The sequence below is a fragment of the Bos mutus genome, chromosome 28, assembly GCF_027580195.1.
Source record: "Bos mutus isolate GX-2022 chromosome 28, NWIPB_WYAK_1.1, whole genome shotgun sequence".
Lineage (NCBI taxonomy): Eukaryota > Metazoa > Chordata > Mammalia > Artiodactyla > Bovidae > Bos > Bos mutus.
In genome coordinates this window covers 12936297-12955619 of record NC_091644.1, presented here as the reverse complement: position 1 = coordinate 12955619, position 19323 = coordinate 12936297, and the positions used below count along the sequence as shown (strand labels likewise).

General features: G+C 42.8%; 1 protein-coding gene across 13 annotated transcripts in view; it reads right to left on the bottom strand.

Annotated features, from left to right (window-relative positions):
* The window catches only part of KCNMA1 (potassium calcium-activated channel subfamily M alpha 1), a 780456-nt gene that overhangs the window by 86790 nt on the left and 674343 nt on the right, over positions 1-19323 (bottom strand). For all 13 annotated transcript variants that reach the window (XM_070364783.1, XM_070364784.1, XM_070364782.1 and 10 more), the window contains 3 exons: positions 9481-9604; positions 4529-4753; positions 448-640 (listed from right to left, as the gene is read on the bottom strand). In XM_070364783.1, coding sequence (XP_070220884.1) covers positions 448-640; positions 4529-4753; positions 9481-9604 — 542 coding nt within the window. The remainder of the gene's footprint in view (positions 1-447; positions 641-4528; positions 4754-9480; positions 9605-19323) is intronic.

Sequence of the window (19323 nt, the reverse complement as noted above, 5' to 3'; positions counted from 1 at the left end):
CCTGATCATCCTGTAACAATGCAAAGCTTAACACCCCCGTGCAGCTCTAACAATGGCAAAGCTTAACCCAGGTCAATGGCAAAAATATGTGTCCGGCAGAAACATTGGGAACTGTTTGGCCAGCATCATTTCAGTGCTCTGACATTTTGCTGGTGACCTTGGTCATGAAGCCACTGTTTGGGAAGGCTGAGGGGGTGGTGTTTCAAAAGCTGGATCATTCTCGGGAAGGCAGTCTATTGTGAGTGTGGGTGTTCAGGTCTCAAGCCCGCTTCCTGGGCTGGCAAGAAGAGGCAGGAGATGCCCCTTTGAAAGCTGCGGCAGCCACAGCAGGTTTCACTACCAGGCAGGCTGATGTGAGCCTCTTTGAATTACTGAGTGAAGGATATCCCTCTTGCCAGCCCCTGTCCCCTGTAGGCACAGCAGAGAAGTATTACAGGCTGTCCTTACCTTGGGAATTAGCCTGCAAGACCCCGATGCTGTCATCAAACTGCATAGATTTGATGTTGAGTGACGCCAAGATGCATTCCTTGTCCTGCAGCGAAGTATCATCAATATTATTCTGATTGGCTGACAGGATAACGCACATGTCACAGAGGTTGATGTTGACGGCCCTTAAATCAGCCCGACTTAATGGCGTACCCTTTGGCATAGAGGAAAGAGAAAAAAAAAAAGGAGAAGCAAAAATGAGACTGAGGGACGAGAGGGAAAGAGGGGGAAAAAATAAAAACAAATTAAAGATTGAGCCGGAGCTCTGGGAAATTATTTAACAAGTATCTTTTTTATGCCTTGACATTAAGCTGGCCTAACTACATTCAAGGGAATAGGAGCTGTGTGCTAATCTAAAGGGTAGTTGGTGCTGATGGCAGCATTTTAGGCTTGCTCTCAATACTCAATCAAGCTATTACTAACTAACGAGGGAGAGGAATAATGCCAGGGTTCTACATCTTCTTCCTGCCTGGAAATTGTCTTGATTTAAGTAACTGTCCTGTGGCAACCTCTGGCTTTCAGAATGTAACAAAGGGGTGGATTTCAAATGCCTGTTTATTTAATAGCAAGTCACTTCCGTCTCAGGCAAAAAGACAGCAGCTCCAACTAGAATTTCCAAGGCAGCCAAGGGGAAATAGCCAGGGAGCATGGTGTGATGAGGTGGGGCTGAATGCAGCGCTCAGTTTGGAAGAGGTGGGAGAGAGTGCAATCAATGTGCATCTTGCAAAGGGGAGATGGAAGCGTGGGTAAAGCTTCATGTCATATCATTTTACTGCATCTTTTGAGCAAGAAAAAAAAACAAGGAAGTCGAGTCATTGTCCAAGAACATAGGCCTGGTTAAATACACCATCAGATAGATTTACAGTGGAAGTCTCTGTAGTAGGTAAAAGGACTGAAAAAGAGTTCTCCATGTAGTATTGCTTTGGAAGGATCTCAAAGAGAGAGGAGCAAGTAAAGCAAACAAACAAAAAACAAGTTCTAGACAATTCAGAAAGTATGATTTCATTTATGCAAAAAGAAACCCACAAAATAGAACTATACATGCATGAATGTATATACAAACTTTCAGAGAGAAAGTTCAGAAAAAGTACACACTAAATTAATAACAGGAATTACCCCTGGGGAGGGGAATAAGACTGGAAGGAAAAGTTTGTTTTTGACTTTACATACTTCTTTTTTGTCTGAATATTTTATAACAAGAACATATTTGTATATTACTGGAGTAATTAAAAATAAATAAGCCAGTAAACAGATTTTTTGAAATGTCCCATAACAACAGAAAACAATGGGGAATTACATTTGAATGACAAAACAAAGGAGGGAATGACAGAGAGGTCAGAAATGTAGCCACTGGTAAAATATAAGGGTTAGGATTGAAGGACAGGGGCATGACCCCCACATGCTCTGTGTCCTCGTCGAGGGCTATGGCCGAATAATCTGGCCATCCCATGTAAGAGGGGCCCACAGGCATCATTTTGGAGTTCATGGCCAGCTACCAGCCTCCCTCATCCTCCAGCCTAAATCCAGCTTCTGATGTGCCTTCATAGAGATCTGAGTTACCTTCAACTCACTGAGCCAGTAGGGAGAGGGTCTGCCAACTGCCTGTATCTCTGGATGCCTTCCTCTCATTCTCCTTCCTGGAAAGGGGACTTTGAGAATACTAGACTTGGCCACAGAGATCAAGGCCATCAGCCCTCTTTTTATGACTCAGTGGCAGTAATGATTCTATTCTCAGCCTCCAAAATATTGCTTCAAAGTGAAATTATGAAGGAAGAGGCCTATAGGGTGGGGAAGCTGCTAGTTCCAAGCTCTGGAGCAGGATCTTTTGAGAGAAGAACTCTCCCCTCTTTTCCTGGGGTCTTTGGTGCAAAATAAGTCTGACCAGCTTCCTGAAACATTTCACCAATGCATAAGCTTCAACTGCTTACATCCATATTCTTTTAATTTTCACCTTGCAGAAAATCCAACAGTAATTGTGATATAAGACAATCCCTGTACAGCTGTACACACATGAGTTCAAAACTCAAGTAATACAAATGACATACACAGAAACACTGTGTTTCTCTACGTGTGCTAAGTTCTTTCAGTCACTTCTGACTCTTTGCGACCCCATGGACTGTAGCTCTCCAGGCTCCTCTGTCCATGCGATTCTCCAGATAAGAATACTGGAATGATTTGCCATGCCCTCCTCCAGGAGATCTTCCTGACCCAGGGATTGAAGCCACACTTCTTAAGTCTCCTGCATTGGCATGTGGGTTCTTAACCACTAGCACCTTCATGCATTGGAGAAGGAAATGACAACCCACTCCAGTATTCTTGCCCAGAGAATCCCAGGGACAGGGGAGCCTGGTGGGCTGCCGTCTATGGGGTCGCATAGAATTGGACACGACTGAAGCGACTTAGCAGCAGCAGCAGCACCACCACCTGAGAAGTCCATGTTTCTCCGGGATGGCCCAATTTAAGGAATGAAATAGATGAAGAAAAAGGTGAGGGCCCATTTTGTACAAATATGCCATGCCTGAGTGTGCTAAATTTTGGAAGGTTTGAAATAGGAGAGGCTGCAAACAGAACTAGTTCACATAGACATAGGCAGATGAGTAGATGTGCACAAGGGCACGAAGAAGGAAGCACACACAACAAACAACCATACATAGCAAACACCGTACACAGACCCCAACATACACGTGGACAACTGTGTCCCAGAAAAACAGTAAGCTCTTCACAAAATACTTTTGTACCCCAGTCTATTGCTCCCAAGGACATGTAGGAAGGCACATGTAGGAAAAATAATGGTGGAAATATGTAATCACAACTATCACGTTCCTGAAATTAGCAAGGTGTATCTCTGCTTCTGCTCTTCTGGGTAAGACTATTTGATTTTCTGCAGGTGACTATTTTTAGCCACATGTGTTCATCAAGTCAGTGATGAACTGACTTTTGTGGTCCAGCATCCAAAAGATCTCTGTCTGTATTTTTCTCACTTCTTTATATATTTATTGTCTATATTAACTGTCTTTTGTGCTAGGTGTATATAAGGATACATGGTAGCTACAAATGGCATTGCTTATGGATAGATTTTTATGTCTTTCTTATTGAATTATATTACTTGATTCTTTCCATTTCTGAGATTCCAGAAGCTAATAACAGAAAAAAATGAATTTTAGCTTCAAAAGTGGGGAAAAAATCCAGACTTCTTGAAATATAGAATCAAATTTGTGTCCCTCAGTTTTAGGGATATGAACTTCCAAGAAAAATGTCTGGAGAATAAGTAGCATTTGCATGGATTTGTAGCTTGAAGAACTACAGGAAAGGTTAAAATGTAAAGTGCTCTCCAATTATTTGGGAATTTATAGAAAATATATTGATTACTAATTAAGGAAGTAGTTACATGACTCTCAAATCATGAACCCCATGCCCTCACATTAAATTGTGGAGTCCAAAACTGTTCCTTTTATGTGTTTTATAATCAATAATATCACAAGCACACATGGGCACCGATGTGTACACATGCAATGGTATGGAAACATTACAGGGTTTCTAAATGACGATGATGGAAGCAGGGGTTGGCCAGCAGAAGGGGTTGGTCCTCTGCACAGCAGAAATAAAAATTCTGTTAAATACATTTAGTTAAAAACAGAACAAGATAAAATAAGATTTCTCCAAGCAGTTATAATGCCATAAATAAAGTGATATAAATAGTTCCATATGTAAATTCCACTATAAGCATTATACTATTGCAAAGCACTGGGTTTGGGTAGGTAAGAGAGAAAGTGTTTAGACACTGATATGGTTAATACATTTGATATCAGCTAAACTCCATGTCTGGTGAGTGACTGAACTTGGCTGCAAATTCCTTTTAATAAGGTCTCTCAGGGTTTGGATATTCCTAGACAGAGTGTAGGGGAAGGGCTGAGTCCTCAGGCCCATAACCAGATGAAGAAGCAGAGGCATGATCAAAGCTACAACCATTATATTCATCTGGGATTTCTCTTTTGTGAATACAAAGGAGAAAGAAGCATTGGTAACGTGACCTTGGACTTACAGGCAAGATGGAAACCTTGGGGAAGTTATGCAGTGTCTCCCATTCCCGCTTGAGGTACTCGATGGAGCCCACAAACACGATGTGCTTGAGCTCGTGGTAGTGAAAGTTGCTGGCACGGAGCGGCATCACCAGGTTCCGAAGGCCAATCAGGGCAGAGCTGACGTCGCCGAAGATGCAGACCACCACGTGGCCGCTCAGGACGGTCATGGCAGCTTCACTTCGGGTCTGCCGGGGGAGAAGAGCACAAGCATTGGAGAGAAGACCTCACGGGGTTGTGCAAGGGACTAGAAAATCACTTTTGTAAAATAACAAGTAAACAGTCACTGAGTGCTTGCTATGTACTATTATTTTTTATTCCTTCAATGTTATATCCATGCCATGTGTTAATCGCTCAGTCATGTCTGACTCTTTGCAACCCCATGGACTATAGCTCACTAGACTCCTCTGCCCATGGGATTCTCCAGGCAAGAACACTGGAGTGGGTAGCCATTCCCTTCTCCAAGGGGATCTTCCTGACCCAGGGATAAAACCTGGGACTCCCACACTGCAGGCAGATTCTTTACCATCTGAGCCACCAGGGAATATATGCCTATACCTCGAGTATGTGTACAGAAACTATACTGATGTAATAAATATGAAGTCCATGGGGTTGCAAAGAGTCAGACACGACTTCGTGGTTAAACAACAACAAAAATATATATTCACACACATCACTACTTTCTTTTAAAAAAAGATTTAAGGAAGCTATGCCATACATACATATGAACAGGATTCATGGGGAGAGATAAGAAAGAAGAGCAATACTGACGTCATTTGGAAAAGGAAGTCTTAGTTTCCAGGAAATTGTTGATAAAACTGTTTTCCTTTGTTGCTGAGATGATGATAAAATAGTCAGACTCGTGCTGGCCTTGGCTCAAGAGATGAGCTTTGAATTCTAGACTCATCAATGGGATCCCACAGGACATTACTACATCAGAAGGTAGAAAATGACAGCCCAAAACCAGGGGCTAGCAAACGATGACTCACAGGCCAAATCTAACCCAGTACCTGCTTATCTCTGGCCAGTGAGCAAAGATTGGTGTTTATGTTTGAAAATTGTTGGCAAAAAATCAAAAGAAAAATATCTCATACTACGTAAAACTTATATGAAGTTCAAATTCCAAGAAAGTTTTATCACAACACGGCTGGTCTTACTGGTTTAGGTGTTGCGGTGGCTGGTTTTACATTACAAGAGCAGAGGTGATTAGTTGTAAATTCTTTGTTATATGACCCGTTACAGAGAGAGTTTGCCGACCGCTATCCACTGCTGCCTTAGGGTTTGCAGGGACACAACTAGAGCGACCACTTGTGCTAAGTCATCAGAGGAAGACTCCCAAACAATCACGAGAAGGATCATAACAGCAAGAGCAACAGGCCCCCGTCTTCCCCCAACTCCAGGCCTATAATTCACAAAGGGGACAAATGAAAGAATAAAATCACCCCAGTTTAAGCTTCCCAGGACAATTAAACCTTTAGCCCCTGCTGGCCCCTCTGCTTACTGTGTTCGTGCAAAGAGCAACACAGGAGGCCAGTTGTGGGTCTTTCTCTGCCTCTCTTTCTGGTCCAATGCCTCCCAACTTCCTTTCTTCCTCCCAGTTCACCCATTGCATGTCTGGACGGCCCCATGTGGCTTACAATGCTTTTGGGGAGGCATATTAATGTCCACTGCACATATCAAACTCTGCTCAATTTAATCTCTAGAATTGACCAGTGTATTGATTGTTTAAATGCCAATATTGCAATTCATGACAATGTCAGGGTTATTACAGCAACCCCCAAGGAGAGGAAGAAGCTAGCTTTTACTCCCTGATCGTTAGAATAAAGCAGGGGCTGTCACTGTTATTGGTTTCTCTCTGCAACAGTACAGGGACATCTAAGATGCAGGCCATAAAACATGTCTTATAAATGGTGACCAAGGAGGAGCCGCTAGGGAGTCACATCCCCATCACTGCTTCATGGATGAGTGAGTTATCTTGGCTGGATGGAGCATGCATGTCTAGGTACCAGCAGCAGAGGGTCAACCTGTCTGTAATGTGCTGTGATGGGATTCCTGATTAGTTTTATTTGGCCAGGTCATTTGGGAGGCTAGCTCCCTTCAGGAAGCCTGGGAAATAAAAACTAAGTTCAGAATACAGGCCGGAAATCTAGACGTGTGGAGCTAGGGAAAGCACCAGTTAGCAGAGTGGCCGTTCACTGTGCTAATCCCAGGAGCTTAGATCTGGTGTCCAACACACGAGATCCTCAGACTAACCAGAGCAGTATGACCTGGAGAACCTGGTAAAGACCCCAATTCCCAGGATGTAGCCCTGGGGAAACGGATTCAGTCAGATATTAGACCCAATGGAGAAACCACTTGTGTGTATCTTCTTTTTCCTATATATCCTTCAAGGCCTAGTCCATGTATGTGGGGCCTTCACGGCCATTAACCCCTTCTCAGCTCAACCTGTTTGTATCTAATAAGATTTCCCTGGCCACTTAAATACACGCTAGAGTGAAACAGCACTTTGTGTCTTGCCACGCTTAGCTTTTAATATATTGTTTCATGGTACATTATATCTTTTAATTAGATGGTCATTTTCTCAGAATTATAGCCATCTCAAATTTTCTAACTCCAAAAGCACTTAGTATCCTACATGCACAAACAATCCTCGTGCAGCTGGCTCTCGCAAGCATTCTCATCTCTTTGAGAGGGTTATTTGACAACGGGTTTTTTGGACCACCCTGTCTAAACAGCACCTACAAGTCCCTTTCTAGCCCATGCATGTGTGGGTGCTCCGTTGCATCTGACGACACGGACTGTAGCCCTCCAGGCTCCTTGGTCTGTGGGATTTCCCAGACAAGGACGATGGAGTGGGTTGCCATTTCCTTCTCCAGGAGTTCTTCCTGACCCAGGGATTGAACCCATGTCTCTTACATCTGCTTTACTGGCAGGTGGATTCTTTAGCACTGTACCGCCCGGGAAGCCCCTTCTAGCCCACACTGCTGCTGTTGTTCAGTTGCTAAGTCCTGTCTGACTCTTTGCAACCCCATGGACTGCTACAGCATGCTGGGCTTTCCTGTCCTTCACTATCTCCTAGAGTTTGCTCAAACTCATGTCCATTGAGTCAGTGCCATCCAACCACCTCATCCTCTGGTTGCCCCCTTCTCTTCCTACCCTCAATCTTCCCCAGCATCAGGGTCTTTCCCAATGAGTTGGCTCTTCACATCAGGTGGCCAAAGTTTTGAAGCTTAAGCTTCAGTCTTTCCAATGGATATTCAGGGTTGATTTAGCCCATGACCCCATTTTATTTTCTTCATAGCATTTTATCAATATCTAAAATGTTATTACATAGTCATTGTCTATCTTGAGATCTGGTCTTTGTCCCCACTAGATTACAAGAGCTATGAGACCAGCTGTTGTCAGAGGTTGTATCTTTAGCAACAAGAACAAGTGTCTAACATGTAATAGGTTTGTGAAATACGTTTTGTTAAATGATCCTATTTTTCAGATGAGAGGAGTAGTAACACCTCATTAAACTCTTTGGGGCTGGTAGGGTGCTTTGAATGTCAGCCATGCACTTCTCAGGATTATCTAGGCAAGCCATTGAAAGCTTACATCCCAAAATGTCAACCCAGCTTCTGACATGCCCCAAGGTGGGTAATAACAGGATGAGTTTATATCCCCAGAGCAAAAGTGGGGCAGATACAACATCAGAATATAAACAAGAGCAGCAGCTTTGTAATGAGAACCATTTGTACTCCTTGGAAAAGGATTGCTTCCTGAGAATTCTGACTTTCTATGCTTTTGTCTGCAACTTTCACACCTCCCAGACAACCTCCAGAACAGAGCTGTATTGGTTCTTAATGCTCGATTATAATTAAATTGAGAAGTCACACACATATTCAGATAAAACACAGGGGAAAACCTAGTGGATTAGAGCACAAAGGCATTCTGAGGAACTGGAACCTTCCTTTCTTAGGAACAGTGGCCATAACATCAGCAATGATAGGATTTTCCTGGCTGACATAAAGGAGCAGGCGTCAGCAATCTGAGGATTAGAAAGCACAAGGGAGGAAGAGCCTTTCCATCTGACCTTCCTGATTATAAATCCATTTTGCATGGATTAGCAAGACAATAAACTGGTAGGAAAGCCGATGTAGGCGTAAAACCTTAAGCTGTTAATCGGACAAGTCTAAAGAATAGCATGGATTATTATCTGTTCTAACATTCCTGAGACAGACCAGAAGAAGCCCACTGCTGCTACTGAGATGAGTCAACCAGGAAACGGGGCTATGGGCTCCAGCCTTTCCGAGGTGGATCATGGTCATCCTTGTCATCATCAGCAAGTGGGATTTGCCTGCCTACCTTATGAGCTAAGAAGGATCACAAATATGCAAATATATTATCTAGAAAGATACAAGACACTATTATAAACAAATGATGATACAGGTAGCATTCAGATTTCTTCATGGCATTTAATATATAATAAAAATAGGTAAGTTTATGGAGTCCTATGTTGGGTTTTAATCTTCACTACAATTCTATGAGTTAAGGTCATTCTCATCCCATCTTCCTACACATAAGAGATGAAGTGCAAATTCTTCAAGGGACTGATCCAAGGCCACACAGCTAATGGCATAGGCATGCTCTGGCCTGACAACCACGCCTGCAGGATATGGTACATACTGCTCCCACGATGGCTTTCACACCCTAAGGTAATGAGCGAATACATATTCACAGATCGAAAATTCCACTCTTGGGTCATGCTCTGATATGAGTTCTAGCTGCTTCAACATATGTCCTGAATATTAATTACCAAAAATAATTAGGGCCAGGAACAAACACCCCACCACCCAGCTAGGAAAACTTCATTCACAGCAAATATAATTTGGGACAGAAGCGGATGGCACAGATTCTGCAACCTGTCACTCACCAGGATGACTTTCTCTATCTCCTTGGGCGCACACCAGTGAAACATCCCAGTAGAGTCATATTTCTTCACATTGGAGTCCATGTTGTCAATCTGATCATTGCCAGGAATTAACAAGGGGTCATGCCTGGGGAGAAAAGTACAGGAAAACCTAAGTGGAAAATGTGATAAATTATAAATGGAAAGTGCCCCCTGAGTTACATCTCAGAGGAGGTGGGAGAAGCGGAGGAAGCGCTTGTCACTGAAGGCCAATCTTTTACTTGCAGAACCCATCCTGTGAAAGATAACTGCCCTGAACCCCCACCAACTCCTGAAAGTGCAGGTGACCTGTGCTGAGTAGTAATTCTGCCTTTCTTTCCCATTCCCCTTTCTCTCCAATGGACTTCACATCATTCTGTGGATTCAGTCTCCCTTCTTATGGATGTCTCACTCCTTCTGTTCTCATTTACCAGCTATCCAGTCTCTCCATGACACACACACGCGCGCGCACACCCAAAGGGTTGTTATTAGCATTGGCAATGAAGAGGAAAGAAGAGGAATAGAGCCTCATGCTGACTGACTGGCATGAGGATGGAAAGCCAATTACTCGCTCTTTCTGACTACAACTTCTGACGTGATGCTCTTCGCAGTAAAAGCTTTAACAGGCTGCACTTTAAATATTTTAGCAATTTGCCCAATCAGATTTTGCTCTCCCTGGCTGAAGCCCTTTAAAGATTCAGCAGCATGTCACTTCAGAGCAGATTGACTACCAAATGCCCACATCTGGAATACATGATTTCAATACTAAACAACACGCTCTCTCCTTGCCTTGACAGCTGTATTTGCACTCACTGTCCAATGACGCACCGCCCCACCTGCACCTTCACCTCCCAACTGCCACACTCCCTCCACAGATGAGAGCCTCGAGCTCAGAGGCATCTTAATAAACTTGTCTTGAATTCTCAGAGCTACATTCACTTGCTCTTGCCTTATTTACTGGTGGAGAAAAAAGATGTCTCTGTAGAGGCTTCCCCTCCAGCGGACTGGCAGAGCCTTACCAACAACCATAAGAATTACAATAGAATCAGGCAGCTCTAACAAGCTTACAGCATAAGAAATATAAATCGTGCATCTTGGCTCATATCTGTGGTCTAGATTCTATCTCTGACAGAGATTCTGGACCTCCATTTTGAGGGAGGTATTTGAGTGCCTACAACAATGACCATATAAAATTAGGATAGTATCCTAGGCATAGTTACCACAGTATCCCAGGGATAGTTACCTATCTGTACAGTGGAACTATTTCCCCTGAATAATCTCATCAGTTTGAAACAGAAAATATAAATAAGTTGAAACTCCCAAAGTTTAAAGTTATTTTACCTTTTAAACCATCTATTTCAAGTGTAAAATTGAACTTTTAGTTCTTAATATTTCTTCCTCTGAAATTTCTCTGATGTATCTCATCTGTATGTTTGGAACATAGACAGTGTAATACCAGTCCCTTTGATATGGTCCAGAGACCTAGAATTGAACATTTAGGATTCCTACCATGGCCCTCCTAGCAGGCCTCCCATTCCCACTTAAGTGGGGAAGACTCTCACTGCTTTTATTTATTCCTGCAAATTTTCTTTTAGGCTGCACCAAATGACAAATATTGTGCAGGGCAATCCTACAGTTATCTTCCATGAACATGCCAGACGACTACAGGAACTGTCATATCTGATCTTAAAAGGAGAAGAACGATCAGCTCGGAATAACATCTCAGTAGTTGGGTTGCTGCAAAGTCTGGAGGTGTTGTAAACCAGCAGGTCACCTTTCAAACACTGAACTCAGCCCAAAATGCTAAAATAAAAAGGCAGTTGCTGATAAGAACGGGTTACAGATCATGGCAAGAGAAAACTTAAATATTTTTGTCCTTGAAGAATTTTTTAAGAGTCCTATAGATATCCACTACTCACCATAAAGAAGGAGTCTGAGAAAATGAACAGAATAGATTCTTTCTTCCTAGCCCTAGAATGTATTTTAGTTGGAAGAGAGTCTTCCCTGAAGATACAGAATCAGTTTGTTCATTGGTTGGAGAGGAAGTATTATCTCAAGGAATACTTCTGAGTATTCCTACCCCCAATATTCAGGATTTATATTCATATAATATGAGCAAGCAAGCAAATGATGTAGCAAGCTGACCAAAATTCCTTTTGGAAAATATGTGCCTTGCAAGGGAGGAGATACATTTTGATTTCCTATCTTTCTTGGGAGGAATCATCCCTTGGTTGTACTGGTCTCCAACCCTCATCTTAGAAAAGTAAACAAGCAAGCCTGATGATCAATTGCCCCTCAATGAGAAGAAAAAGACAGCTTTGTAATGTCAAGCCTCATTAACTAGGGTGAGGATTTGGGTACCCCACGTATTATTTGACACGAGAGCTGCAAGCCAGGATTTGTGCTGGAACATCTAGAAGCATCACGGAGGTCTCAGTGGTAAACCACGTTGCACTCTGCACTTCCTGCAAGCCTCTCAGCCTGCCCCAAGATCATTTAAATATAAGTCATCCAGGACGTTCCTGCACCCCACTCCAGTACTCTTGCCTGGAAACTCCCATGGATGGAGGAACCTGGTAGGCTGCAGTCCATGGGGTCGCTAAGAGTCGGACATGACTGAGCGACTGCACTTTCACTTTTCACTTTCATGCACTGGAGAAGGAAATGGCAACCCACACCAGTGTTCTTGCCTAGAGAATCCCAGGGACGGGGGAGCCTGGTGGGCTGCCGTCTCTGGGGTTGCACAGAGTCGGACACGACTGAAGTGACTTAGCAGCAGGATGTTCCTAAAAGAGGATCATCTGAAGACTGTCAAAAATCTCCCTGAACAAATATATTTCCTTTTCTGACCAGTCATGGTACCTGAAATTTGACCTTTGGTTTCTTGAATCAGTAAAGCACCCAGTAAACCTGAACCCCCTCTTCTGTGCCAGGAATGGAGGAGACTGTAATGATGAAGGCTCAGTCCCTTGTTAAAGAAAGGGTTATCATACATTGAGCAAGAGAGAAAACGCCCATCAACAGCTGTGATAAACTGCAGCAAGTGTTATAGCAAAGTAATGTACAAGGTGGTCCGAGAACACCAATAAAACACTCAATTGCCTGGTATTTGAGTGATCAAGGAGACCTTCGCAAAGAACGTAACATTTGCTCTGAGCCCTGAAAGGTGAGAAGGAATCTCAGCCTATTTTAGTCATGATCCACTAGAAGCCATTCACAGGATTGAGGCCCCAAAGAAGATCCAAACAAAAGATGTTATCTTGGAGATGTTGTATTGCCTGACCTATGGTACAGAAGACTCAGGCCAGGCTCCCAAGTGGCACTCGGGTGTGCACTGGGAGTCAAGTGGAAGGGATGGATTCAGCTGATTGAATACGACTGATGGAGCCCAGACTAGGGATTTAGATAGAGCCAAACTCAAGTTTCCAAAAAGGAAGAATGTCATACAAATGGGAAGTATTTTTTAAATGACATGAGTTGTTTCCCAAGGCAGTGGATTGCTCATCATTTGAGACATTCCTAAGGAGCTGTGGATACAGAGGGGATTTCACTGTAAATGTTGGGTGAGCCTCGAAGATCTTTAAGATTTGAAGCACTGTTCTCTCAACGAACAAGAGGTGCCTGGAAAGTTTGTATTTTTTAACCACTATTGGGTATCAAAAGGCTGGAGGGCATGCAGTAAGCATAGAAAAGTTGTTTTTGGAGCAAAGATGGAGGATAAGTAGCACTTATCCTGAAGACTGATGACTAGAACTGCTCCTCGTTAACTAGATTCACTAGATGTCTGGGAGGAATCTTAGAATGTGAATCATTCCAACAGCATGAGAGGCTGTCACTACTCTGGGCCAGACAGGATATGTTTCTTTGCCATGTCTGGTCCTGCATCAGTGCACGTGACATAGGCTGGCTTAGGCTACTGAGAGATCTCTGACATAGGTGAAGAGTAAAGAGTCAGTCATTCCACAGGAACTTCTGCCCCTTGAGCATGTCAATCAACAGTGCTTTGGTCAGGGGAGGCCCAGGAGAATAAGGCAGTTTGTTATACATGGAAAGAAGGACCATCAGAAACCTCCCCGAATATTGAATCTCATCATTATTAGTTTACAAAATGATGAAGAGAGTCACTTTCACAAGTTCTCAGACAACTCCTTTAAAGACTTAGCTGGAACCGAGGACCAATCCTAGATACTGTCCTTCGCATCTGAACTATTTTATATGCTTCCTCAACTCACAAAGTAATCCCAACTCCCACCAAATGGACCATAATTGATTCAAGGTTCATTTGTTACTTATCACCTACATGCCTTGTTTTAGGGTGAAACTATGAGGGAAGGATATCTGCTGTGTAGTTGTTAGGGACTGAATTGTATCCCCCTCCATCCCACAAAATCTGTATGTTGTAGTCCTAACTCCTAGCATCTCCAACTGTAACTATATTTTGAGATATGCTCATTAAAGAGGTAACACAGTTAAAATGGAGTCATTAGGGAAGGCCCTAATTCAGTATGATTGTTGTCCTTACAAAAGGAGGAACTTCAGGCAAGCACATTCAGAGGGAAGATGATGTGAAGTCACAAGGAGAAGACGGCCATCTACCAGCAAGAAGAGAGGCCTGAAACAGATCCTTCCTTCATGGCTTCAGAAGGAACCAACCCCGCCAGCACCTTGATCTTGAACTTCCAATCTCTAGAGCCATAAGAAAATTAATTTCTGTGTTTAAGACACTCACTCTGTGAACTTTATTATGGCAGCCTGAGCTAATTAATACAGTTGTGTATCTTGAATAAAAATGGGCACGATTGACCAGATGTCACTCCACTGATGACCCTGGCTGTCCTCTTGCACCTTAGGGCTCAGCTGTTCATTTAAAGGAAAGAAGCATCCTGCCATCAGTTTAGAAATACATGGAAACATACCAGAAATATACAACATCTTCACAAAAGAGTTTGGGCCACATACATACCCAATTAGATATGCTCTGCCTGGGAGGCTTCCTGGTCTTTAACTTATGCATTTGAGGATCAATACCTCTGACAACCCCATCCAGAGAAAAAGAAGAAGCCGAGACACCAGCCAGTTAATTTGTTCAGTGGGACCAAGAGAGCTAATCCTCCAAGGGAGTTTTTGGAAGTGGATACCACTGATAGAAGAAAACCAACTATTTCTTTAGCAGAGTGCTTGTGTATACTGGCTCCAGAGCCAAAATGTTTGTCTTCAAATTTTGGCTCATCTACTACTTGCTACATTGTGCAAGTTTCTTCATTTGGAAAATGGGAGTGTTAAATGGCATCATTAACTAATGGGTTCAATTTAAGGACAGTCTGAGTAAAGACATGCCACGCACCTGGCACAGAGCATGCCCTCACTAAATGTTAACTACTATTATTATTATCATTCTTTATACTCTGCTTATACATCACCAAAACGGTCAATACCAAAATCAGACTGATTATATTCTTTGCAGCCGAAGATTGAGAAGCTCTATACAGCCAGCAAAACAAGACCAGGAGCTGACTGCGGCTCAGCTCATGAGCTTCTAATTGCAAAATTCAGACTTAAATTGAGAAAGTAGGGAAAACCACTAGGCCATTCAGGTATGACCTAAATCAAATCTCTTATGATTATACAGTGGAATACTGTATAATCTATTGGTAATACTACAAGTAGACTCAAGGGATTAGATCTGATAGAGTGTCTGAAGAACTACGGACAGAGGTTCCTAACATTGCATAAGAAGTGGTGATCAAAAACCATCCCCAAGAAAAAGAAATACAAAAAGGCAAAATGGTTGTCTGAGGAGGCCTTACATATAGCTAAGAAAAGAAGTGAAAGGCAAAGGAGAAAAGGAAAGATATACCCATCTGAATGCAGAATTCCAAAGAATAGCAAGGAGAGAAAAGAAAGCCTTCCTCAGTGATCAATGCAAAGAAGTAGAGGAAAACAATAGAATGGGAGAGACTAGAGATCTCTTTATTAGAGATACCAAGGGAACATTTCATGCAAACATGGACATAATAAAGGACAGAAACAGTATGGACCTAATAGAAGCAGAAGATGCTAAGACGAGATGGCAAGAATACATGAAAGAAGTATACAAAAAAGATCTTAATGACCCAGATAACCATGATGTTGTGACCTAGAGCCAGACATCCTGGAATGTGAAGTCAAGTGGGCCTTCGTAAGCATCACTACAACAAAGCTAGTGGGGTGATGGAATTCCAACTGAGCTCTTCCAAATCCTGAAAGATGACGCTGTTAAAGTGCTGCACTCAATATGCCAGCAAACTCGAAAAACTCAGCAGTGGCCACAGGACCGGAAAAGGTCAGTTTTCATTCCAATCCCAAAGAAAGGCAATGCCAAAGAATGTTCAAACTACTGCACAATTGCACTCATTTCACACACTAGCAAAGTAATGCTCAAAATTCTCCAAGCTAGACTGCAACAGTCTGTGAACCAAGAACTACCAGATGTTCAAGCTGGGTTTAGAAAAGGCAGAGGAACCAGAGATCAAATTGCCAATATTTGTTGGCTCATAGAAAAATCAAGAGAATTCCAGGAAAACATCTACTTCTGCTTCATCAACTATGCCACAGCCTTTAATTGTGTAGATCACAAATGTGGAAAATTCTTTTTTTTTTTTTTGGCCATAAATAATATTTATTTGAATTGTTTTGTTGTTATTTAGTCACAAAGTCATCTCCAACTCTTTTGCAACCCCATGAACTGCAGCCCACAGGCTCCTCTGTCCATGGGACTTCCCAGGCAAAAATACTGGAGTGGGTTGCCATTTCCTTCTCCATCAAATGTGGAAAATTCTTAAAGAAATGGGAATACCAGACCACCTTACTTACCTCTTGAGAAATCTGTATGCAAGTCAAGAAGCAACAGTTAGAATCGGACATGGAATAACAGACTGCTTCCAAATTGGGCAAGGAGTACGTCAAGGCTGTATATTGTCACTCTGCTTATTTAACTTATATGCAGAGTACATCATGTGAAATGCCAGGTTAGATGAAGCACAAGCGAGAATCAAGGTTGGTGGGAGAAATATCAATAACCTCAGATATGCAGATGACACCGCCTCTTCGCAGAAAGCGAAAAGGAACTAAAGAGCATCTTGAAGAAAGTAAAAGCGGAGAGTGAAAAAGCTGACTTAAAACTCAGCATTCAAAAAAACGAAGATCATGGCATCCAGTCCCATCACTTCATAGCAGATAGATAGGGAAACAATGGAAAGAGTGACAGATTTTATTTTGCGGGGGGGGGGTGGGGGGGCATCCAAAATCACTGCAGATGGTGACTGCAGCCATGAAATTAAAAGATGCTTGCTCCTTGGAAGAAAAGCTATGACAAACCTAGACAGTGTATTAAAAAGCAGAGACATAATTTTGCCAACAAAGGTCTGTATAGTCAAAACTATGGTTTTTCCAGTAGTCATGTATGGATGTGAGAGTTAGACTATAAAGAAGGCTGAGTGCTGAAGAACTGATGTTTTTGAACTGTGGTATTGAAGAAGACTCTTGAGAGTCCCTTGGACTGCAAGGAGATCAAACCTGTCAGTCCTAAAGGAAATCAATCCTGAATATTCACTGGAAGGACTAATACTGAAGCTGAAGCTCTAATACTTTGACCACCTGATGTGAAGAGCTGACTCATTAGAAAAGACCCTGATGCTGGGAAAGATTGAAGGCAGAAGGAGAAGGGATGACAGAGAACGAGATGGTTGGATGGCATCACCAACTCAACGGACATGAGTTTGAGCAAGCTCTGGGAGATGGTGAAGGACAGGGAAGCCTGGCGTGCTACAGCCCAAGGGGTCATAAGGAGTCAGACACGACTGAGCAACAACAACAAAGAATCTACTCTTATATTTGTATCTCTTATAATGGTGAAAGGAGACAGGAAAGAGAGAGTGGTTCAATAATAAAGATGGGTTCTCCTACTATTCCTCTGACTACTATATTACTACTACTGCTACTACTATTGCTACTAAGATGAATAGCCATCCTGGGTTGAGCTCTTACAAATGTTGCTGTGGTAAAACTTTTACCTACATTTTATGATGTACTCATCACAACGACACAGGCAATTTCTGTTATTATGATCCATTTGCATGGATGGGAAACAGAATGTGACTAAGTATGTGGCTAAGATAACACAGCTAGAGGGAAAACAAGGCTTTGCCCAGAGAAGACTTCTTAACTGGAAGTCAGTGATGCCTGGTCCCTATCTCACGCCTTCCCACTTGCAGGAAGCAGCTGGATCTCGTTCATTCCCCACTGCAGTACCCCAAGCCGCAGTGCCCTGTGTCGCAAAGAGAGGAAAAGCAGCATGTCGGGCATTTATGAAATGCACAGCTGGTGTGAATAATCAGTAGAAAATTTCCCCATGAGCCCCTGTCAGGACAATGTGCTAAGGAGAGCCTCAATAATCAATTAAGGCTAGACATGCTTTTGTCTTGTCCTAATATCTGAAGACTGCATTTAGGAATACCCACATTTTTATAACAACTGAGAAGCCCCAGTGAGTTAAATTTTTCATAGCTATGCTTCTTGAATCTCAGCTCACACCTCCAAAGTCCACAGCTAGAAATTAAGCATGCCTGACTTCAAAAAAAGAATAAAAGATCATTATTTTGAGGATTTGCAGAGCAAGGAATGCCACTTGCCATCAATTAATCTCAGGAAGCGAAATAAATGCCCAGCTACAGCAGACACACCAAAAGCTTGCCTTGAAGACAACAGCCTAAAGCAAAACCACAAATCCCTTCTCTAGCAAACCTGCTGTGAGGAAGCTGGCATTATATTTTAAAGAGCACAGTTCCCCTAAGAAGAGAATCTGAGTTTTTTCCTGTGGCAGTGGGTTCTGTGCTGGCCTTCAGAAATTTATACTAAAGTACAAGGAACCAAAACCAACCAACCAAACAAAAGGTATGAAAGAGAAAGTTACCACATGGGTTTTAAATTGTCTCCTTTCCTTGCTTGATTTTCAGGACCTCATTTCTACCTACATGATGCAGCCTTTCCTATCATTACAGGCATCCCATCTAGATTGAGGCCAATCCTGCAGTGGTCCTCCTGGGAATGGGAATCTTGATAAAATGGGGCGATTTCTCCTGCCTCTGTAGGCCTTTCATCCCAGGGGTAAGAAAGTGATTTTACTGAGTGTCTATTATGTCCCATAGTAAGGGTATCAGGACATTTCTGAAGCCTCATCTGTTCAGTTCAGTTCAGTCGCTCCGTCGTGTCCGACTCTTTGCGACCCCATGAATCGCAGCACGCCAGGCCTCCCTGTCCATCACCAACTCCCGGAGTTCACTCAGACTCACGTCCATCGAGTCAGTGATGCCATCCAGCCATCTCATCCTCTATCGTCCCCTTCTCCTCCTGCCCCCAATCCCTCCCAGCATCAGAGTCTTTTCCAATGAGTCAACTCTTCGCATGAGGTGGCCAAAATACTGGAGTTTCAGCTTTAGCATCATTCCTTCTAAAGAAATCCCAGGGCTGATCTCCTTTAGAATGGATTGGTTGGATCTCCTTGCAGTCCAAGGGACTCTGAGGAGTCTTCTCCAACACCACAGTTCAAAAGCATCAATTCTTCGGCGCTCAGATTTCTTCACAGTCCAACTCTCACATCCATACATGACCACTGGAAAAACAATAGCCTTGACTAGATGGACCTTTGTTGGCAAAGTAATGTCTCTGCTTTTCAATATGTTATCTAGGTTGGTCATAACTTTTCTTCCAAGGAGTAAGCGTCTTTTAATTTCATGGCTGCAGTCACCATCTGTAGTGATTCTGGAGCCCCAAAAAATAAAGTCTGACTCT